This window comes from Wyeomyia smithii, chromosome 2, assembly GCF_029784165.1.
Source record: "Wyeomyia smithii strain HCP4-BCI-WySm-NY-G18 chromosome 2, ASM2978416v1, whole genome shotgun sequence".
Taxonomy (NCBI): Eukaryota; Metazoa; Arthropoda; class Insecta; order Diptera; family Culicidae; genus Wyeomyia; species Wyeomyia smithii.
Window position 1 is genome coordinate 17,577,615 of NC_073695.1, and position 23,013 is coordinate 17,600,627.

General features: G+C 40.7%; 3 protein-coding genes across 7 annotated transcripts in view; 2 read left to right on the forward strand and 1 right to left on the reverse strand.

The window, feature by feature from the left end:
* Nucleotides 1–7,329: 7,329 nt before the first annotated feature.
* LOC129723429 (polyprenol reductase) lies at nt 7,330–9,154 on the forward strand. 2 transcript variants are annotated; one of them, XM_055677636.1, is made up of 3 exons: nt 7,330–7,431; nt 7,520–7,949; nt 8,265–9,154. In XM_055677636.1, the coding sequence occupies exons 2-3, from the start codon at nt 7,592–7,594 to the stop codon at nt 8,846–8,848; spliced, it is 942 nt and encodes a 313-aa protein (XP_055533611.1). In that variant the 5' UTR covers nt 7,330–7,431; nt 7,520–7,591; the 3' UTR covers nt 8,849–9,154. The 2 variants fall into 2 exon arrangements, with proteins under 2 accessions (XP_055533611.1, XP_055533612.1); XM_055677637.1 differs by having other exon boundaries at nt 7,330–7,418.
* Nucleotides 9,085–12,902, reverse strand: LOC129723428 (sulfhydryl oxidase 1). The gene is made up of 2 exons (XM_055677635.1): nt 12,186–12,902; nt 9,085–11,075 (listed from the first exon to the last, which is right to left on the reverse strand). The coding sequence occupies exons 1-2, from the start codon at nt 12,652–12,654 to the stop codon at nt 9,553–9,555; spliced, it is 1,992 nt and encodes a 663-aa protein (XP_055533610.1). The 5' UTR covers nt 12,655–12,902; the 3' UTR covers nt 9,085–9,552.
* A 7,653-nt stretch (nt 12,903–20,555) lies between these two features.
* LOC129721217 (SPARC-related modular calcium-binding protein 2) overlaps nt 20,556–23,013 on the forward strand; it is an 81,374-nt gene continuing 78,916 nt past the window's right edge. For all 4 annotated transcript variants that reach the window (XM_055673522.1, XM_055673520.1, XM_055673524.1 and 1 more), the window contains exon 1: nt 20,556–21,124. The gene's annotated coding sequence lies outside the window, so the exon portion shown is untranslated. The remainder of the gene's footprint in view (nt 21,125–23,013) is intronic.

Here is a 23,013-nt window from a genome sequence, read left to right on the forward strand (position 1 = left end):
GTCCTGATTTTCTTGAGATATTTGACTTTGTTGTGTGGCAATAAGCAGAATTTTTCAGAATTGATCAATAAGTGTTTTCGATTTAAGGTCGTAACGCTCACTGCGATCGAAATTTTTCATTGGTTGAATCTCACTAGAGTAATAAAACGAATCTCTCACGCGTTGACCGTTACCATTAAGCATCTGGCATTTGTTGAGATTAAGTTGAAACAGTTTACGTGTGTTGAATTTTTAAAGTATCTACTAATGCGTAATGATTCAAAGTGGTTCGATGAAAGTGGATCGTCAGAGTTACACTCAGATTTTTTACTAGGTATTTTTCTATACGGATTTTCGAATTAACGGTTTTTCACGCGGATTTTTTCGGAGGATTTTCAAATTACGCGTTTTTATACGTGGTTTTCCTTATTAACGCGTTTTTCGACGAGGTACGTATTCCCGCGTAAAAAACTGAGTAAATCAAATATTACGTGTTATATTTGCTCATACTTCGAGGAATAGAATGACTTAGTCAAATTTGTGCCCAGAAAAGGTGTCCTGATTTCTAACTTCGACCAGATGGTATACCTAGGAATCGTGCACGAATAAGTTGGTGCAAGAAAGTAGCGAAGAATTTGATTTGAGTGGGGAGAATATATGGGCTTCAAATGGTGATTCGACAACCTGGAAGGAGCGTCAAACATAGCTTCGGCCCTCACAAGTTTCTATCTCACACCTCCACGAGTCATATGATTACACTAGACTGCCGGTTGAAACATGGACACAACTGGTTGGTGTTGCCTGGGCAATGTTGTTATCCGAAAATAACTAAGTGAGAAGGTACGACGCGATCATTGGTGCATAAACCATACTTCGGCGTAAGAGGAAATGCTTCGCCAACCCGAGCGTTTGTTCACCAAGATGGCGCGGCTGATCAGCGTCCTGGTGTCAGCGTGGAACTCTGAACAGAGCTGACACGAAACAGGGGGTTGGGGAAGGCCCAACGGGCGGCTCGTTGGGGAACAATATGTAATAAACAACGTAAGAGATTATATTAATCGGAACAATCGGCATTTAGGCAACAAAATATCAAACAATTGGTCGCAGTGACGAAATTGCCCAAGATGGAAAAAGCCGATATAAGGGCATGAAGGAAGACCCGACGATGACAAGGAAGCGTTATACGCGCAGCTTGAGCTGCCCGCGACGGGAATGTCGTCATTGGAGACATGAATGCTAGCTATTATGGAACTACCCGCATAATCAATAACCATAAAACGTGCCTAACAACTAATTCGGGATATAGACACGACTGTATGGGTTACCGTTCAACCATATGGATAATCAAGGATGCAGTCTGAAAAACGCTTGTTCATAAACTCTCACAACTATTGCCAAAAAAAATATCACTACTGAAATATACGGCATTAAACATTTGCTGCAGTGAGCTTGGAAATTCACAAAAAAAACAAAAACCACTGTTTGAATAACTACCGAGTGCTTTTGCACCATTGAACACAACTTTAAACACTTTTACAATCACCAGATACGAAATTGTATAGGCCACCTATTTAAATCCAAATTCACAAAATCCTTAATCAACGGTCTAACTAATGTAAATAACATAAATCAATTAATATTACAGTTTGTTCTAGTATCGAAGGTTCTCAAAGACTGGCCTTACGTGATCCTTTACATGCGGTCGTGTCTTAGACAAAACTTCTGTTTTTTTCTTAAACGTATCTGATTTATATCAGCTTTCGAAAAAAAAATCTTTTACTGAGTTAGTGTTGCCTCAAGAAACTGTTTCTTCGAAGCGATTTTCAAATAGCAAAATCATAAAACGAATTAAGATTAAACTGGACATTTTATAATGGAGTCACGTTAAACTCGACAGCGAAATGTCTTTTAAACGGTTTGCTCAAACCTAAATTCATCCAAATGATATCGCAGTTAAAAACCAAACAACCAAACCAAACTACCGAAATTAAAAATAGTCGTGATATCGCGAAAACTGCAGTTTTTGGGTATATACTTGCAAAAGGCCACCGCATCCGACGGCGGGTTGATGGTTGGTACGGAACGCAGTGTTTTTTGGCTACCTCGGTTCTTCGGCCCTCGACGAATCATCTTCGCCACACCCTGAAACATTATTCTCCAAGCAAATGCATTTTATTCCAACGATCAACATAGGATATTCAATGCCGTGGTGTGGCCTTTGCTGTACGTAAGAGTAGTCTCCATTCCACTCTAGCCATGGTTGCAGTACACCAGTTCTGCAGCCTGCATAGGGTCCGTAGGTGGTCTGCCACCTGGACGATCCAACTTGCCCGCTATGCACCTCTCCGTTTCGTCCCTGACGGATTGGTTTCAAGAACCATCATTACCGAACTGTCGTTCGACATCCTTACACCGTGCCCAGCCCACCGCAACCTCGCAACCTTAGCGGTAATTACAGCATTCTAGCTTGTCGCCCTTTCTGTAGATGAGACACAAAATACTTTCCATCCACCTTGGTACTCGTTCTTCCTCCCAAATCTTGACAATGACCCAGTGATAGAATCTAGCCAGTGTTTCTCTGCCGTCTCAACAGCTCGCTGAGAAGTTAGTCCGCTCCCTGCTCCATGCATTCCCACCCGTTCTACGTTCATCTTCACGACTATTTGCATTCGCCGTCAAACCAATCATTTCTATGATTTGGAGCCCTTGTACTTAGTAGTACAAAGTTATATGTTATATCATATAGAATAAAGATTAGGTGGATTGGGACTGATGGATCTCATAGCAGTTTCAAGCACTTGAGCTAAACTTTGAGAAAAAGAATTGACATCATGATGCCACTTGCCCCTTTTTCCTTTATGCGTTCTTAAATTTATCAAAAAACTATGCTGAAATGTGCTATAACTTTGTAAGGAAAAGTTCTGGAGATGTGTGGCCTTCGACAGAAACGTGTATTTTGTATGCCCAAATGCTTTTTTAGAACAACATTTTCTTGTAAAATGTAACTAACAGAAGTTAAGTACAAAAAAAAAACTTTTGAGTAACTATTACATGAAATACTCTGTAACTCTGTTCCCTATGAAGATAGAAATTTTGTTTGTTCAACAAAGTTTCATATTTCTGTACGATCTAAAACTTTTCCGAATAATCCATTCCTCTATCTCTTAACACAAAAAAGTTAGTATTTTTGATATATGAAAACCTACTGTGACATATGTTCGCCGTACTCTAAAATGTGTGGATTGGGACAAATGGAACCTAAAGAAGTTTATAATACTTCAGCTTAACTTCAAGGAAAAGTATTGACATCATGATTCCACTCGCCCCTTTTTTACCTATACGTTCTTGAAGTTATCAAAAAAATAAACTAAAATTTGATATAACTTTGTAAGGAAAAGTCCTGGAGATATATGGTCTTCGGCAAAAATGTGTGTTTTGTGTGCCCTAACAATTACCCCGAACTACACTTTCGTGTAAAATGCAACTAACAAAAGTTAAGTACAAAAAACTAACTTTTAAATAAGATCCATGTAATGTACTTTATAACTTTGTACCGAAAAAAGATAGGATTTTAATTTGTTCAACAAAGTTTCATATTTTTGAACTTTCTACAACTTTGCTGAATACACTATTCTTCTATCTCTTAACACAAAAAAGTTAATTATTTTATTTTTAGTATAGTAAACTTTTCATATTTTTTGATAATTTGCAATTATGCGGGTCATTCATACAAACAACTGCTCCGAAGACACTATAAAGCTAGGATGCAGTTGAAAGGCGCTATGGAATTAAGTTCCACTTTTTGCCTTATTGGACCACTATGCGATGGCCGTTATCATATTTGACATGGCGTGTAGGCCATCTGACCCGATTACCGGTCTGTACCTAGCCTCCCGTCCTATATACCACAATGCACTATGGTGTTAGGAAATATTGTGAATAGTGATACAAATAATGCTTAAATTGTACGTCTGAAATCGATGAAATCGGTCTGTCTCACAATATCACTGATCCCACCGATCTCACACTTCTCATCTCACCTTGTTTCGTCAACATTTGTCACAGTGTTTGTGTTAGTGATGGGAAATATCGCCCAAAACGTACATCGATAACAATCGATAATTCCGGGGGTTTTATCGATATTATCGATAAGTATCGATAATTTGACAGCTAACGTTTGCGGTAAAAAAAATTTTTTCAGATGATGAAAAAAAAAAAACTATTTCAGATGGGGATGAAAAAGAAACTATGACAGATAATTGAGTTGGATGAATTTCTCATGCAAGGTTATCATGTTAGCTTCCTCGCAAAAAAATATTACGTCCTTGCGTGCGGCCTTCCGGCAGTTAACCGTAACATTTGCCATGGCGGACGAAAACATGCGTGTAGCCATGTTTTTAAGCTCTTTTATTCGTTTTTTTTTTATTAATTCCTCCTCCGTTTTCGCGACAAAATTGTTGGAATAGATCTTGCGCTTCAAGTTTGCCCAGAAATTCTCGATGGGAAGCAGGTGGGGGACATTGGGCGGATTCGCCGACTTCGGTACCACATCGATATTCAGCCGCTCCATCTCCTCCTACGATCGCTTCGAGTAGTTGGCCGACGCCAAATCTGGCCAGAACACCGTGTCTTCGCGCTTATGGTATTTCTTGATGAACGACGCAACGTCTGTCAGGCACTTCGTACTATAAATTTCCCCATTCACGGCCAGCCCGGAGCGAAAGAAGAGTAACTTTGACATCCCTTTCTCGCTGATTGTTAGCCACAGCCGCACCTTCTTGGGGAACTTGGTCTGTGAAATAAACTTAACCTCGGTGCTCACTTCCTTCGTGGGGGAGGTAAAATACGAAGAACCCTGCTAGTCGTTGCCATCCAGGGTGAGATAGGTCTAGTCGTCCATCACCACTGCCACGTCGCGATTCGCCGGGAAAATCGACTTGACCATCTTATTCAACCGCTGTCGCTGCGTCATTGCCTGCAGCTCCGAGACCAGTGGTCGGGACTGCAGCTTCTTGTATGCATGTTCATGTTCTCCAGATACTTTTTCACTGTTTTAGAGCATGCACCAACCTCTCGGCCAAGTGCACGCAGCGATTTAGCCACTTTTCCCTCGGTCTTCCTCTTCAGCATCCTTTGAAGCTTCTTGTCACTCAGGGTCGTTGGCCGTCCAGAACCGGGCTTTCTTTCGATGCTCTGATCATTGTCCAATAGTGTCAAAATGTTGTAGTTGCCAGAACCGGCATACCCGGCGTCCACAAAGTGCCGCACGATGTCTGTTTTTGACGCCATTTTGAAACCCATGAAATCGGCAATTTTTGTCTATTTTTTTACCGCAAACGTTATTGCGGTTATAGTAACGGCCCAAACAGAATGGATACGTTTGCGTTGCGTTGGCCTCAATTTGACAGTAAATGTATGGGCTAACTGTCAAATTGCCGCAAACGCAGCCGCAACGTATCCATTGTGTTAAGGCCTCGAATGATAAATCTTACGATACTGCGAATGATAATTCAAACTACCGGACGAGTTAAACAGTTTGTTTTGGAAAGTCTTTGAGTTTTACGCCGGAAGTGCTTTCTACGGAGTAGTTTCAAGCCGAAGTTAATTTTGAAGGTTGTGTAATAAGGGAAATAATTGAAGCAGGCAAAATTCTGTCAATTTTTAAATGGCCAAAACTACACGAAAAATGAATCAATTCAGACAAAACAGGTTTCATTTTACTGGAAAACTATCCTAGATTCCTAGTATAACTTGAGAACTGGACGTGACCAAGGGTCACTGGAAATGTTTCAGATTTCCGGAGTGTGTGCCAAAGTGTACATTTTTGCAACACGTAGAACTTTTTCTGACATTCTGTTTCACATAGGTTTATATGTTGTCAATAAATCAGAATTTATTCCAGGTTCATTGGTAGCCAAAGATTGAAAATTCACCAAGGAATCATCGAGGTATGAATTTATTAAGTATGAATGTTGGTTTTAGCGGTTTTTTCCCTGTTGGGTACTAATTTTCTTTGAGCTTGCAGCACTCTAGCAGAATTCAATCGAACATTGTGGGTGTGTAGGTCTTATTAAACCAAGCAACTTTGCAAACTTGCGTTTGAAAATTTATCTGGATTAACATTTAAAAAGGTCAGATTGAAAGTTGAGACCATGATATTTGTTAGTCAAAATTTCGATCATCATGTGACAAATTTCAGGAACTCATTGCTGAAAATTGCACTCTTCAGGATGGGGTAAGTTCATCGAAGCAGTCCCAATTGTTTGCATGCTTTGGTTGGAAAACAAATTTCAAAAATAAATGTTAACATGTGTACTGTTTTTTGAACCCGTTTGTCCCGTTTTTATCCCGAGAAAATCTGGTCAGCCCACTTCAAAAATATAAAAAAATAAGTTTAAGATCCTACTCTGAAAAAATATAATTTTAAAAACAAAAAATGATTTTAGAAAATATCGGTGATCTCAGATTTTTTTAAATGAAGTATTTTAGATAGACAATTTAGTTGCCTAAAACGTTCTATGCGTTGCAAAAATGTACACTTTGACACACACTCTTGAAATCCGAAACATTTTCGGTGTAGGATGGTCACACCAAGTTCCCAAGTAATACTAATATAATACTGTTTGCCAGTGGAATGAAACTGGTTATCAAAATTGATTCATTTTTTGTAAAGTTCTGACCATTCAAAATTCGAGAGAATTTTTTTTATCTCAATTATTTTTCCCATCCCCTGTATAAATCAGGATACTTTTTTGGCGCAACAATTTCGTTGATTTGGATTTTTAGTGGAACTAAAAATTGTTTGTTGGGTAACAGATACTTTAAACTTAAACAGTTCCAAGTTAAACTAAACAATTACCAGAGAATTAACAATAGACTGCCGCTATGCATGTCCATCATATTATAAGAGTTGGCAAGTCAAAGAAAATGCATTTTATTACAATTTCGTTTCATTGCTTTTTATGAGATGGTGCGAAAAGTTTGGATATTTTTTTAAAGTTCTCCAGTACTGAGTTATCGAATTCATCTGTTCATAGGAAACTAAAAACTATAAATACCTTTTTAGTTACCATTATTTCTCAGAAACTCAGTGACATCCGGGGCGAACCTTTACACCACCCCCAACAATGCTAAATCTTGTCGAATAGCAACAAATACCCAGCGGCAAAAGCAACTCCTGGGGAAGGGTAGATGAGGTCTCCTTCTTATGGGTCTCCTCCAGTAACCAGCCGCACTGACTTGTGCTCACCCTTATAATATCGATAATTATCATTAACGTCAAAAAATTAACGATAATATCGATGTCAAGCACTTATCGATATCATCGATAAGTATCGATAAGTTTCCCATCACTAGTTTGTGTTGCGCTCGTTATCACGCGGATATATTTTAATTCATGAAGATAATATTCGAAAGCACAGGCAAACGAGCATCGTCAGGTGTGTCTATAGAGTAAGCACGCTTTTTCCACTCCCCAAGCTAAATAGGCCATTCATTACTGGGTGTAAGTTTCACTTTGCATTTTTACTGTTCTTTACAGAACCATTCGGAGGCTCACTAGTGATGTGGCATAGGTAAGGGTGATACCGTTAGGTGCAGCATCAAAAGCAAAATGTTGACCTCCCTGGTGGATCTGAGATCGTTGAACTTGATCAACTTTCTGTTCGTGCAGCTTATTGTCATCATTGTACTGCTGGGTAGCCTGATTGCCACCATCGAGCGGCTCCTACCGACAGCCATCAGTCAGACTTTTCGCTACGGAAAACATGCCTACAAAGGACCCCAGGATCGGTTCGTTTCCTTGCTGGAAGTGCCAAAGGCATGGTTCAAGCATTTCTACATATTCGCTGCCATTTGGTCGCTGGCTGGATTCTACTTCATGGTGAATGCGTATTTTGCCGGTCGCGAGACTCCGAGCTATGTGCTGGACTTTCTGGATATAATGGCAACCACCAAACGGACGGCGCGAAGTAAGTTTCGATATTTATATTTTTATTTTATAGTAAAAATGAGCGCTAAGCGATGCGCACCGCGCAGTGTCAATTTTGTTGATGGAATCTGGTTCAGCTTATAAAAATGTCGGTTCTCTGACACAGAATCATTTCTATGGTTACGGTACATAGGTTTGAAACTCGGAGAATGATTCTGATCGGTGGGATCGATGGGGATTGATTCATTACCCTTATATTTTTTACCGCTTATGTTACAGTCGACGTTAGAGATAGAACTGTGCGTCTACCTATGTAAAGAAATTGATGAATCCATTTCTTGTCCACCGATTCCAGCATCGCCCACAGAGACCATGGTCGCCATCATGCTAATCACGATGCAGTGTTGGCGCCGTTTCTACGAAACCTGGTTCGTGCAGGTGTTCTCCCCCAAGCTTAAGATGAACCTGTCCGCTTACCTGGTAGGTTACATCCACTACTTTGGCACCGTTGTGGTTATATTGTCGCAGGCGGAAGGTTTCGTTCGAACCGACGGCTCTTTGCTGCCTTACCGATTCGAGTTGTCTCCCCGGATTGCACTGTGGATAGCAATATTTTTCTACGCCTGGCGTTACCAGTTTCAGTCCAACCTCATCCTGGCAAATCTGCGGAAAGATCGTTCCGGAAACGTTATCAGCCAGCAGCATTCCATTCCACGGGGCGGTTACTTTCAGCTGGTTTCCTCGCCGCACATGTTCTTCGAGATCGTGATGTACGTTGCCTTGTATGCAATCATCGCGCGTAACACGTCTGCCTTGTACGTGCTCGCGTGGGTGCTCTCGAATCAGACGATGAATGCTTGGCTTACGCACCAGTGGTATCGGGAGAACTTCCAGGATTACCCACCGACTAGGCGTGCCGTGTTTCCGTACGTGCTGTAAGGTAGGAGAGTGAATGGTTTTGCGACGGTGGCTAATAAACAGTTTATTATGTTTGCTCACATAGCCGAGATTGTTTTCGCATAAGTCATCAACCTTTGTCAATCGCAATTTGCAGGAGTAATGTTTTTTGTTACTACCTTAGACTGTTAAGTTTAAATCTTTCTACTAATATATAACTACTAACAAGCGGTTTCTCCGGGAATGGTGATAAATTCTAACAATCACAAACAACATGATTCGTTCTTCTGTTGGAATGTTGTTATTTCAATAAAACAATTTATTTATACTTCCTACTTAGATCACAAACATGCTTTCACCCGTTTGGGTGTTTTGAACTCACTTAATAGACTGAAAGAAATGATCATTTGGTAGTCGTATTCGGGTTATTCGCGTTGAAAGAGATTTCGAAGGCTGTTCGCACCTACGTGAACTCTCATATGCAATTGTCAAAATGTGCGTGATGACAAAAGCAAAAATATTTCCTTCCTTCTTTTTCGCATGCAAAAACCAAACAAATATCAGCAACACCATCAACGCGAATAATTAGTTACCTTTCATCAGACTAGGAATTGATAAAAAATATTTGAAATAGTGGATTTTCAATTTTACGCCGAAACGATTACGGTCTGAGGTTGAGAATATATCCGTTTTGAAAAGTTTCTGAGCAGCGTCATTTTTCTTGACCTTCAAAAAGTTTTGTTTTCTTACACTTTGCCTAGAACGTCATGTGCGTACATTTTCTTACGGTAACGCCGTCTGATCACCATTTTGACGGCCACCAGAAGCATAACAATGCACATTATGTAAAGTAGTGCCCCCATTCGAATGTCCATTTCGCTAAGGACGCTGCCTAAACTTCGGTTCGAATAGAACCCGTCGGCCACACCGGTGTAGGCCAGTACAGGTGGTAGCAAGTTTGGCTCCCGGAGTCCAAGCTGGTTTCGATTTTCGACGGCATATACTCGCTTCAAGAAGCGTAACACCTCAATCAGATTCCATTCCTGCTCATCGTCAATAGTGTACTGGCGGTGGTTGTGATGGTTGGTAAGTTTCTGTTTGCGACACTCGGGACATGCATCCACTGAAGGGAATTGAATTTTCGGGTGATCTGGATCTTCAGTGATATCGCCAGACAGTCGCCGGTTCACTTCGTTGTGGCTGGCCCATAGCCATAGGATAGCGTCATCTTTACTGGTGACGTTCCAGATCTTGTTACGCGCAGCCATCTGTTGGAAGTGATTGGAGCAATCGGAACATCCGAAGAAATATTTGATGTATCCATGCATTGCCTGTAGAATTTCCAGTGGATCTGTTGATATCTCCGTTTCCGCAGCTTGTACGGTCATGTAGTGGAATAAAGTCCACAGCCCACAAGGATAACGCCGGAGTCCATCCTTGGTACTGGAGCAGCCCATCCATTGGATCGAGTAAAATACGGGATGTCGATTTTTCTCCAACTGAGTAATATGATTTGCGAATTCTTCAGCAACTACCTCTGTTTCTGAATTTAACACGTACTGACGAACCTCCTTCAGAAACTTCATCCCGTTGTCATTCAGTGGGAAATAACGCACAAGGACGTTCATAAACCTTTGCAAAGCCAACAGTCGCTCGCCATCGATTTTTTTGAAGCGTGGTACTTCGTGGAAAAGTGCAAACTTAAGAACCTCTTCGAGATCAGCTTGATATACTACAGCTGGCCCAAGTTGTTTGATTTTTTCACGAAGCGCTTCCTCCTGCATTTGCTCCATCACTTCGGCGATGTTCTGCTCGGATGTATGTTCCTTATTGTTCGCCTTTGTGGCCACCTCCGTCACTCTAATATGATGCTCGTTTAAATGTTTCCGAATCGTGGCCGTCACCTTACTTCGACTGAACTCGTCGATCGGTAACTTGATCTCGGTCATTGTTTCCCCGATGATAGCTTTCAGTCCACTGGGTTCTGATTTCTTTTTGGCTCGTTTCACCACGACCAGTTGTGTATCCAGTAGGTCTAGAATGACCTGACTGCCTACCGTGGTTTCGTTCGGTTCATTTTCGTTGACTATGTAAGCGTATTTAGGCGGAGCGGCTCCGGATTCTGCGACGTGAAAAAGATCCTGCCTTGGATCGCTGTCTTCTATAGGCCTGAAGTCGGGCCAGCCTGGAGGTTTATTGGTTACATTTTGCATATGCTCAACCAGAGCGTTCGTTAGCTCGGCTTCTGCGTGAGCCGTTACTGGTTCACCTGGAAGTGGGATGGACAATTTAGTTTTGGCTAATAATCTTATCAAACTGTGATAGAATAAGACGAATTTAAATCAAACAATTTTGATATTTGTGTTTACAATTTATACCTGCGTGAATATCAAGTTATTGACCTGAGTAATGCTAGATGAACTGGTCTTTCACGACTGGTTTATCTACATGCATACGAAGTGCGAAGCTGATTGAATGTTATTTGTGTTAGTTATGATGAAGTAGTTGAATAATTTATTTTCATCGTCAACATTCAATCGTTAGCTATATTATAGATTTTCCATCGAAATTGGTGATAAATCATGTACGTTGGGCGGTAGATCATTCCCTGGTATAATGTGATTAACACCATTAGCTTGTAGAATTCAGCCTATGTAAATTGATTCAAAACAGCTGCTTGTAAAACGTAGTTCGTAGTACTGTCGCACAGAACCAGGTTTGCTTGCTCAACTTGTACTTTTTGAAATTGCATTCCTACTTGATTTGAAATGTTTTGTGAACATCCTGATCGAATATAGCGTCAAAAGAAAATGTTTTCGGACAACATGGATTGATAACCAAAACGAATGATTATCAGTGTATGGAGCGAGGAGCGCTGGTTAGGCACTTTATTTGGCATTCTTTGCGGCCATAACAGAACATTGGTCATATCAATATTATTCATTGGATAAAATAAAATCGAGAACATGCATAGATACAACGAAAGAACACGGTTGTCTCATTTTCCGTTATCGCAAAAGATACTGTTGCTGTTCGCGTAGAAGTAATAGAATAAGACATTTAGAAATTGATCACATCGTCTGTCTCAAAAATGATCATCATGTTTGCCTTTTTTTACTTACAGACAACAAAGATTTTTTTTTGATAAGGTACTGCATGTAAACTAGTGATAATAGTTACCAAAACAACATGTCTTCTCGAAGTAAATTCACTTTGCTCGATTAATTATGATACGTGCGATTCTCTACCGACCCAGCTTGTTCGCAGGTCGATGGTTATCATCGTCATCGTTTACGTTGCAGTGCGCAAAAATTGATTACGTGGTAACACCGAAATTATTCAATAGGCGCGATAGTAAAAAAAAAAATACACAACTCACCTATATTCTGCGTGCCATTCTGGTAGTACGGTGCGAAGAACCGAATTGTCGGATAGGCCATCACCTCGAACTCCCTGCAGATCGCGTTATTATCGTCCCGAGAGCAATCAATTGCCTGAACCTTGACGAGCCGTTGCCAGCCGAGGATGTCGCTGGCAAACTGCTTCCATATGGGAGCATACCGGCGACAGAAACCGCAGTAAGAGTTGTAAAACTCTACCATGGAAGCATATGGTTGGTCAAATACCTTGACCTTCAGATTGGCCGCATTCAGCGAGATGACTGAGTCGTTCTTATCATAGAGGCCTGTGTTTTCCTCATTGTCACTACTTTGGGCGGCTTGCCGTTTGAATAAATGTTGCTCGTACAGGCTTACGGGGCCATTTCGAAGTCCTGCTCCTTCAACGTTACTCAGCAGTTGCACCAGGCAAATAGCTGCCCCGGTCAGTATAATTACACATTTTGCCATCTCCAACCACTCGAGTTATTCTGTCGACTGGTCCATTCGAGGTCAATCGGGCAAATTTATAAGCCAGTTGATTAGAAGGATTATTCTAATGAAACGGTAATTAATCCCACAATTGCTACACACTCCTGAAAGCTTTGAATGTTTGGACTATAAAGATTCGGAAAACAAAATACTTCAACTTGAAAATTAGCACGGTTGCTTTCTCGAGACTGACTGACGTGCAATAACGCTGAGCTGACAGTACTATTGAATGATTTGCGCTTGGGAACCCACACAAGTGGAAACAGTACGACCGATAACTTGACATGACTTGCTGCACTACGGAAAAAGACGGGGATATTGTTTTGATTTTGTGCTTTTGTTGTGCTGTAATTCACAGGGTGGTTCAAAAGAATTCGCTAATATTTTGTTGTGAGTTATAAATGGTGAGAAGTGAGAGGAATAAGAGTTAGATTTTTGAATGTTTTCTTAGGGCATCCTTAACAGTGCGCTACTATTCAAGTTGTTATGGCGATTGTGTACAGGGCGGCTATTTTGCTCACTCACCCGTTTTCACACCGGTCGTTGCTATCGTCTCTGTTTGACGTTTCTCCAGCATAAACCTTTAGCAGCGCTACTATCGGGCTGCCAAATTTGAGAGCGCGATGCTTGCCGGAGGGGTTATAACATCGAGTACAACATAGAAACGTCAAATCTGATGTTTTTGCTCTTTTTTGTTTTCTTGCTTGTGTTTGCTAGAGATACAAAAATCTTGTCGCTCCTTTATTTTCGAACTTTTTTGGATAATAACCAGGTCCACGGTGTCTACTTAAGAAGCGCAAGGGCTAAGCCCCAACCGAAACAGCAAAATAATGAAAAAAACAATCCGACCGATATTGACGTTTTTGTATCAGGTTTGACGTTTTCGTATCAGGTTTGACGTTTTCGTACCTTCGATGTTTTACTCTGTCAAATCTACAGCGAGGGACAGGAAAAGGCATTCCCTCGGATGATAGAGCGCTGCCAAACGGGGTATAGAAGCGCACCGGTAAGAATGCCCTTATAAATACCTTTCCAGCAGTTCATGTTTGTTTTGAGCAGGGATCAGAGCTGCGGAAAGTCAATATCATACTACTGACATTACGCCAAAATGATGCAACACCAGAATCAGCCAACTACGATGCATGGTTCATTACAAAAGAGTTTGCGATGTTACAATGATTCTCTTAGCGTCAACTCTCACTCTCATTTTTTTCTTGCTATCTTTCTCGATCATTCGGGTATGGCTGTACTAGTGATGGGAAATATCGCCCAAAACGGACATCGATAACAATCGATAATTCCGGGGCTTTTATCGATATTATCGATAAGAATCGATAATTTGACAGCTAACGTTTGGAGTAAAAAAAAATTTTTCAGATGGTGATGAAAAAAAAACTATTTCAGATGGCGATGAAAAAATACTATGACAGATAATTGAGTTGGATAAATTTCCCATGGAAGGTTATCATGTTAGCTTCCTCACAAAAAAATATTACGTCCTTGCGTGCAGCCTTTTGCCGGCAGTTACCCGGAACATTCGCTATGGCGGACGAAAACATGCGTGTAGCTTTGTTTTCATGCTCTTTCTTCGTTTTTTTTTATTAATTCCTCCTCCGTTTTCGCGATAAAATTGTTGGAATAGATCTTGCGCTTCAAGTTTGCCCAGAAATTCTCGATGGGAAGCAGGTGGGGGACATTGGGCGGATTCGCTGACTTCGGTACCACATCGATATTCAGCCGCTCCATCTCCTCCAACGATCGCTTCGAGTAGTTGTCCGACGTCAAATCTGGCCAAAACACCGTGTCTTCGCTCTTATGGTATTTCTTGATGAACGACGCAACTTCTGTCAGGCATTTCGTACTATAAATTTCCCCGTTCACGGCCAGCCCGGAGCGAAAGAAGAGCAACTTTGACATCCCTTTCTCGCTGATTGTCAGCCACAGCCGCACCTTCTTGGGGAACTTGGTCTGTGAAATAAACTTTACCTCGGTGCCACTGGCGTAGCGTGAGGGGGGTGGAGGCGGCGGTCCGCCCCGGGTGTCAGCCCCTAGAAGAAAATTTTTTATGCGTGTCGCCTTCGAAAGGGTGAGATTAATTACCATTTAAGTGGAGGTCGAGCTGAAATTCTCGAAAATTTATAAATTTTTCGAAAACAGGTAGATTTAGTGCATTTGAAAACGAGCGGACTAACTCTCGCCATTTTTGGTAACAAGATGATTTAACTGCAATCTGGTGGGGGTGACACCCAGAGGGAAAGGGGTGAAACCTAAATTTTCCGCCCGGGTGTCACCCGGTCACGCTACGCTACTGCTCGGTGCTCGCTTCCTTCGTGGGGGAGGTAAAATTCGAAGAGCCCTGCTAGTGGTTGCCATCCAGGGTGAGATTGGTCTAGTCGTCCAATACCACTGCCGCGTCGCGATTCGCAGAGAAAATCGACTTGACCGTCTTATTCAACCGCTGTCGCTGCGTCATTGCCTGCAGCTCCGAGACCCAGACGTCTGGACGAGAGAATTTTTTTCTAAGCCTAAAAGTCACACCTTCTATTCCCGTTCATTTTCGCATCCTCGCAAACTGCATACATTGCCCGCTTTACTAAACTTATAATATAATACTGTTTTCTAGTGAAATGAAACCGGTTTTCAAAATTGATTCATTTTTCGTAAAGTTCTGGCCATTTAAAATTCGAGAGAATTTTATTTATCTCAATTATTTTGTCTACCCCCTGTATAAATCAGGATACTTTTTGGCGCAACAATTTCGTTGATTTGGATTTTTAGTGGAACTAAAAATTGTTTGTTGGGTAACAGATACTTTAAACTTAAACAGTTCCAAGTTAAACTAAACAGTTACCAAAGAATTACCAATAGACTGCCGCTATGCATGTCCATCATATTATAAGAGTTGGCAAGCCAAAGAAAATGCATTTTATCACAATTTAGTATCATTGCTTTTTATAAAATGGTGCAAAAAGTTTGGATATTGTTATAAAGTTCACCAGTACTAAGTTGTCGAATTCATCTGTTCTTAGGAAACGAAAAACTATAAATACCTTTTTAGTTATCATTATTTCTCAGAAACTCAGTGACACCCGGGGCGAACCGTTACACCACCCCCAACAATGCTAAGTCTTGTCGAATAGCAGCGCCCAACAAATACCTAGCGGCAAAAGCAACTCCTGGGGTAGGGTAAGTGAGGTCTCCTTCTCTTGGGTCTTCTCCAGTAACCAGCCGCACTGACTTGTGCTCACCCTTATAATATCGATAATTATCGTTAACGTCAAAAAATTAACGATAATATCGATGACGAGCATTATCGATATTATCGATAAGTATCGATAAGTTTCCCATCACTAGGCTGTACTGAGATTGAACCAGCAGAAATATCAAGTTCATTTTGACAGCATGATGTTATGAGGATAGCAAACATAAAATCAATGATTTTTCTTCAATTGATATGTATGATATTGATATATGGTCGGCATGCGATCAGACCGAACTAAGCGCCGTTTTCTCAGATTGAGTTATTGACACCCAGTGGATATGAGAAGTAAATATCTATCTATTATGAAGTAACGAAATCGTTTGAGCATTTGATAACGATATTATAACAAAAATTCTCTGTAACAGCTTGTACACAGCAATTGCGGCGGTTAATGTTTTTCGACGCTTGGTTCGATTTGGCTGCACGCCGACTAAAAGCATTGTCAATAAACAACTATTACTTCGTTTTGTAACTGAGCGTATTTTAGTTTGGTACATATTGAATCTGTATGATCATTCATTTTTATTCTCAGTAGAGAATATGCTTCTTCATAACACCAATTGTAATAAAAAGAATTCTTTTAATATTTTTCAAATGATCTCATATCTGAAAAATAATATTGCATTTTTATTTGTTTTTTGACAGTAGAGTTTATTAATTTGATTCTTGAATATTGTGCTTGTTATAGGTTAAACTAAAGACAGTGTTGTTCGCGGCAAAAAATGAATCGCGGGTGGCAAAACAGAAAACTTTTAAAAATGTATGGGTATGTATGTTTATATACAGATCCTGTTAAATGTTGGCACAGTTCAACTTCGAAACTGTTAAATTTTGGTTCGGAACGGTTTTGCTTTTCTCCTAGTTTTAATTCATATTTTCTTTTAACGAAGAGGACGGCCGGAGTTAATCGACTGGTTTCGGATATATGACCGGAATATGTTTCAGTAACATGGTAACGATGATCAAAGCAGTGCATAGAAGTGCTTAAAATCCTACCATGCCTCTCATTGAAAAATATAAAAATGCGGACCTGTTCCGGTTGTGTTCCGAATACTCGGAGTTGTTGTGCCAGCCCAACAAGCGACACCTATAACCACTGGTTTGAAATTATAATCCTAGTTCATTGGTTGCCATATCTTGAGTTGGGATCGTCACAGACCGCAAAGCAGATCAATTTTAAAAAATCCTGATAGCAACAAATTTCAAGCTAGCACTGACATAATCACGCTACTGAACGATTTTTGATATTCCAAAAATCACCTTGATTTGCATTGCACTGATATTTCCGAGTGAACTCTGTATATTCGCGACGATTGACCATGAGAAGCCGAAAATGGCAACAAAAGAGACAAGATATTGAATCACTTGTCGGAACCTCACGCTTACTGTGATGGTTGCTGGCTATTTATGAGAGAAAGAAACGAGTGCGATGATATTTTCTCTCTCGTCATAGTCAGCATGTTGCTTGGATTAATCGCAGCTCTGGCAGGGATACCAAATGTGCAGATTTGTCTGCAAAACGCAGATTTTTGGAGTCCGTGTGCAGATTTTTATTGATTTGCAGATATTTGCAGTTTTACCACGGTTTCTGCAAATTTCTGTCAGAGTCTCCTTATATTTGCGCAGATTTGCTTAAATTGTAAATGTTTTTCGGATCACGGATAGATTTTTTCAGATTCCGAGCACATTTTTCCGGTTTTTCGAGCAGTTGCAGACATTTTTCAGAAACATCTGGCATCTCCGGTTTTGAGCAGATTTTTTTAATATTATTATATATTTAGCAGTTATTTATTTTCGTCTGTGTAACCTACCTCCACGTGGTACCGACTAAGATACGAGCAACCAAGAGAAGATCGGTGAACCGGTGGGAACTTGGTCGTATGCTGACAGGGAAGGGGAAGTTGTTCTCCTTGGAGAGTAGCTTGCCTGAGCGTCTGTTCCCCAGGTCAGGGGTGGCTCAAACAGCGACTGATCCGGAGCGGACGGCTGAACTATGAAATGCGGTGTCTCGCCAGCTACACCCAAGACGGCAGCCCCGTCTCGAGACTAGGCATCGCAGCCTTTGTAAGGCAGCATGCTGAAAATAAACATGCTACGAACAATCTAGGCAAACGAAAAAGGACAACGATTGGAAACTTGGTACTTGGAATGTTAGGACTCTGTTCGAATCGGCACGCGCGGGCCTTCACTCTACCACCAACGATCGACCACATACCCAGATCGACCACATGGTGATCTTGGCACTTTTCAGACGTCATAGATGTGCGGTCCTTTCGAGGGCCAAACATCGACTCGGAACACTATCTCGTGGTAGGCAAGATTCGCGCCCGGTTGTCCAATGTATTTAAATCGAGATAGGCGAGGAAGATACATCTAGACATCCAGAGGTTATCAGCGGAAGGAGTTGCTGCAGAGTATACTCGGAAAGTTGATAGACGGATCGGTGAACCAACTGGAGTGGACCTGAACGAGCAGTGGAAGCTCAGCCATGATGCGGTCAGCGAAAAAGCGCGAGAAGTGATAGGCATGACAACGGGAACCACGCGTAGTGGGTGGTTCGATGCTGAGTGCCTAGAGGTGACGGAGGAGAAGAATCGAGCCTACGCCAACACGTTAGTAGCAGCTAATCGTGTAACGCGTCAGAAGCGGGAGAAATACCGGGAGGCAAGAGCTACCGAAAAGAGGCTTCGCCGCCGTAAGAAACGTGAGCACTACGATCACGTCCTCGCGGAGGCGGAGAATTGCTTCACCCGGCACGACACGAGGAGCTTCTATAGAACGATCAATGGAATCAGAAACCGGACCGTGCCAGTACCTGCCATGTGTAATGACAGGGAGGGGAACCTGATTACCGATAAATCGCAGGTGGCCAGGCGTTGGAAGCAACATTTTGAAGTGGTGTTGAACGGCGAGCCGCTGGGAAGAATGCCTACCGGCCGAACTTTTCAAAGTCGGGAGCGAGTGGCTGTGTAGTGCAATTCATCAGATTATCCTAAGAGTATGGTCTGGGGAACAACTACCTACGGATTGGTTGGAAGGACTCATATGTCCTATCTACAAGAAAGAATATACGGTCGATTGTAGTAATTATCGAGGCATAACCCTCCTCAATTCCGCTTAACAAATTCACTACCGTAACCTGTTCCAGCGACTGACGCCGTAGCATCAAGCCTTTGTTGGAGAATACCAGTGCGGTTTTCGAGCGGAACGATCTACATCGATCCAGATGTTCACCTTGAGACAGATCCTCAAGAAGTTTCGAGAACACAACTTGCACGTCTTGCACGTCATCTGTTTATGACTTCAAGGCGGCGTACGATACAGTGAAACGCAACGAGCTGTGGCAAATTATGCTTGAACATAGTTTTCCAACAAAACTAATCAAACTGTTAAATGCGACACTTGAAGGTTTCACATCAAGCGTCAGGACGGCAGGACAAGTTTTCGGAACCATTTTTGACGTTACATTGTCTAAATCAAGGTGACGGCCTCTCGAACTTGCTGATCAACATAGCTTTAGAAGGTGCACAATACAATGGGTAGGTGTGCAGAGGAGCGGCAACATCATCACGAAGTCTCACATGCTTCTGGGATTCGCGGACGACATTGATATAATTGGTGTTAACCGTAGAGCTATTGAGTAGGCCTTCACGGCTCTTAGAAGGGAAGCTGCGAGAAATAAACTCATTATAAAGTACAACAAAGTACATGGTGGCTGGCATAGAGCGTGGTAGTTCTGCGGGTGTTTCGAAGTGGTCGACGAATTTGTTCATCTTGTAGGTTAGCCGCGAGGTGATGAGACGGATTGCGGCAGCGAATAAGGCTTATTATGGATTGTGGTGAAGTTTGGTGGAGGCGTATTCTGGATTTGGCATAGGATCTCAACGATCTGTCGCCATAAAAGTAAAGCAAAGTAGGTGATCATGGAGAAATAAGAAACAAAAGTTTTGAAATTTTCCTGGAAAACAAAAAAAAATAGCCAGAACGTTTGATTGGTATAACGTCTTCAGAAAACTTGTGAACAGTAGTTTTGTAGTAGTTCCAGAAAAAATATACAAAAACTACAACTTTGCTTAAGACACTAAACAAACCGTTTAGATGCTAGAAATATTTTGACGTAAATATTACGTAAAAAAGAATAAAGCCTTGCCAACTCTATTTTCGTTTTGATTTTTTGGGGATTAGCTTGGATGCAAAAAAAACATGTTTGAATCACTATGCATTTGTGGATTAAATCCTATTTTAATAAACTCCAAGATTTCACTCACGCTACTTTCAGGTTATTTATTTGTGATCGGAATGACCAGTTCAAGTTTCGATTTATGTAGAACCGTTTATCTTTAAGTTGCTCTCCTCGTTTCATTCGCGTTTTCTCTTACTGCACATAATGCGACCGGTGCGGTGCAACAATCTATAATTGATGCAACTCGGATTGCACCCGGCTTAATGCTCTCCAACGACTCTCTCCGACGGTTTCTCTCGTTGCCTATGTCATAGAAAAGAAAGCTCGATTTGCGTTGCGACGGGAGAGGAAGAGAACGTGAGCATTCAAACCACACACGTTAAGCCAGATTGTGTCGCGTCTTATAACCTAACATGCGGTTCGTATCGGGTAGGGAGCGCTAAGTGCGTTCAGTTCTACATGGAACCCGCTTAACGTAGGGCGCATGGTTGATTGTGTATTCGGGAGTTGTTTGAAAAGTGAACCGTACTTTGGAAGTAATATAAACTTTAGAACAAAGTGAGAGCGGAAGAAGCGCTGAAGAAAAACATATTCAGTAAGATTCGGTAAGGATCGTTCAGTTTGGTCAGTGTGGAAGCTGCGCTCGAGTTGAGTGGACGCTGAGATTGTGCCTTTGCGTGGTCAGTTGAAGTAGCGAAAAACCCCTTCTTCCAGCATCAGTCTGTATTCAATTTAGACACTTTAGATTAGCGCGAGCTAAGGAATGTGCTAACTACTTAAACTATCAATCATTTTGCTTGACATCAAGTGCGCAAGGATTTGGTCGGTGGCCAGGGAGGCTGGTGCGAGAGCACAGATCTTGATCAGATAGAGAGTGAGAAGATATTTTATCGCGCAAGGTGGATAAAGTGTGCTTGCTTGGGGATTCGGTTCCCTGCCAGTTTACTTATCCTCGGTAGTGATCGTTTCGGTTGGATTATGTATTGATTTCACTTTTGCTACAGGTGAGTTATGTTAATTATTGAAGGTTTTTATATAGAACAAAGCATTCTCAAAAAGATTTATATAATTACAGTGATTCAAAGGATTTGAAATCTCGCATACACCAATTCGTTAAATTATTTAAATTAGATTAAACTGAATCAAATATGTCATGGAAACAGATGCTTTGGAAGAGTTTATTGCTATCGGATTTATAATAAAGAAGTTGTTTGTGATAGGGTTATTTTCGTCGAAGGAGATAGTGTGATTTAAAATTTCACCATCTTTTTATTAGAGATCTGATTTCAGTTGTGATGGAAAACAACAGAAAGTTGTTTCTCGGCTGTAGCCATGTTGTTTGAAAGCATTGATCATTACTTAAAGTAATCTGTTATATTATAATCAGCCAGCTATCCTTCGAGTTTTTTTTCGATCATTTGTAGTAGAATTGAATGGAAACATAACCTATTTACGATGTTGCTTTGAATGTTTCAATTTCAATGTGAGTGTTTAATAAACTCACAAACATTAATATGTCCATGGTAATCAAATAATTCGTTGCATTTATTTATTTCAAATTTAAATCACAGTGCTTAGATATTTATTTTTTTTTTCATTCTCCTTTGTTTGAGTGTTTTTTTTTGTTTTTTTTTCACTTCAACTTCTAAGTTTTTTATTCGAATTTGTTATGATCGGATCAAAAAAATTATCATAATCGATTTAGTTTACTTCTGAGATTTGAAGCGGTTCATCACTTCGCGTGCTGAGCTTTGGCTGCGTTCTTACTCTATCATCAACAGTTTGATGGTGAGTTATGGCTCTCGCAGAAAGTTTATTTTCCTCTTCGTATTTATTTATTTTAAATTCATCAGTAGCGCTTTGATATTTTTTTTATTCTTCTTTATTAAAGTGTCTTTTTGGTTCTTTCACTTCAACTTCTAATTTTTTCCCAATTTCTCTGAATTTTAGAAATTTCCCATGCTAACGGTTGGTTAACTGTAAAACTGTTTTGGTGTACTCGTTTGTTCTCTGATGATTATTCTTTTGTTGTTAACCTTCAATGTTTCATAGTGCTATTACTAGCGATTTATTTTGGTTGTTCTGTTGTCATTTAATTTTATTACGTGGCAAACAGATTACCTGCCTACTCGACTCTCTTAGAATTCAATGAAACTTTGTCGGTGTGTTAACTGAGCAAATTGCAGCAACTTTTCGAAAATGTATCTAGACTAACATTGGAAAAGGTCTGAAGTTATTGTATCTCTTTTAGAGTATTTTGTGATAAGGTCTTGTGAAGTACAAGCGATATAACTCCCATTCATACGACATACGACATATCACAAAGTAGTCGAGATTTCTGAATGATGACAAGAGCCAAAGAAAAGTTGTCAAGAAATGGGGTTTAGGAAATTATCTGAATTTATCAAATTGAATTCTCGATTCTACTCATGTTAAAAAATTTATTTTAAAAATGAAATTTTTGATCTTTTTTTGAAGAGATAATTAAGTTGCCTTAAACTCTTCTGAACGTTTCAAATAAGCAGTGTTAGAGAAAAAAATGGGTCTTCCAATAAAAATTGATCCATGTCCAACATTTCGCACGTGTTTTATTTCTAAACATCTGTGCGTTTTATGAACGTCCGGTAATGACAAAGGAGAAAAATTGTCAATTCTGAATTTTCAATTAATGAGATTCTACACTGAAAAAATAACGGGAGGGTTGTGAGCAAATCCACGGCCGCAAGGTTGACGCAGAACTATGTAGCGCCGTTTGCCACATTACTTGCATTCGAGAGTGATTGCAGATGATAAGTTCTCGTTTGATGTAGGACTACGTCGTACTTTAGTTGGGTGGAATATTGTGGAAAGTATAACGAAAATGTGCCCTTTCAAAGTGTATATTATGTTACTA

Coding starts and splice junctions, on each gene's coding strand:
- LOC129723429 (XM_055677636.1), top strand. CDS start 7,592: ATGTTGACCTCCCTGGTGGATCTGAGATCGTTGAACTTGATCAACTTT. Junction 7,950..8,264: donor CACCAAACGGACGGCGCGAA/GTAAGTTTCGAT, acceptor CACCGATTCCAG/CATCGCCCACAGAGACCATG.
- LOC129723428 (XM_055677635.1), bottom strand. CDS start 12,654: ATGGCAAAATGTGTAATTATACTGACCGGGGCAGCTATTTGCCTGGTG. Junction 11,076..12,185: donor GAATGGCACGCAGAATATAG/GTGAGTTGTGTA, acceptor TCCCACTTCCAG/GTGAACCAGTAACGGCTCAC.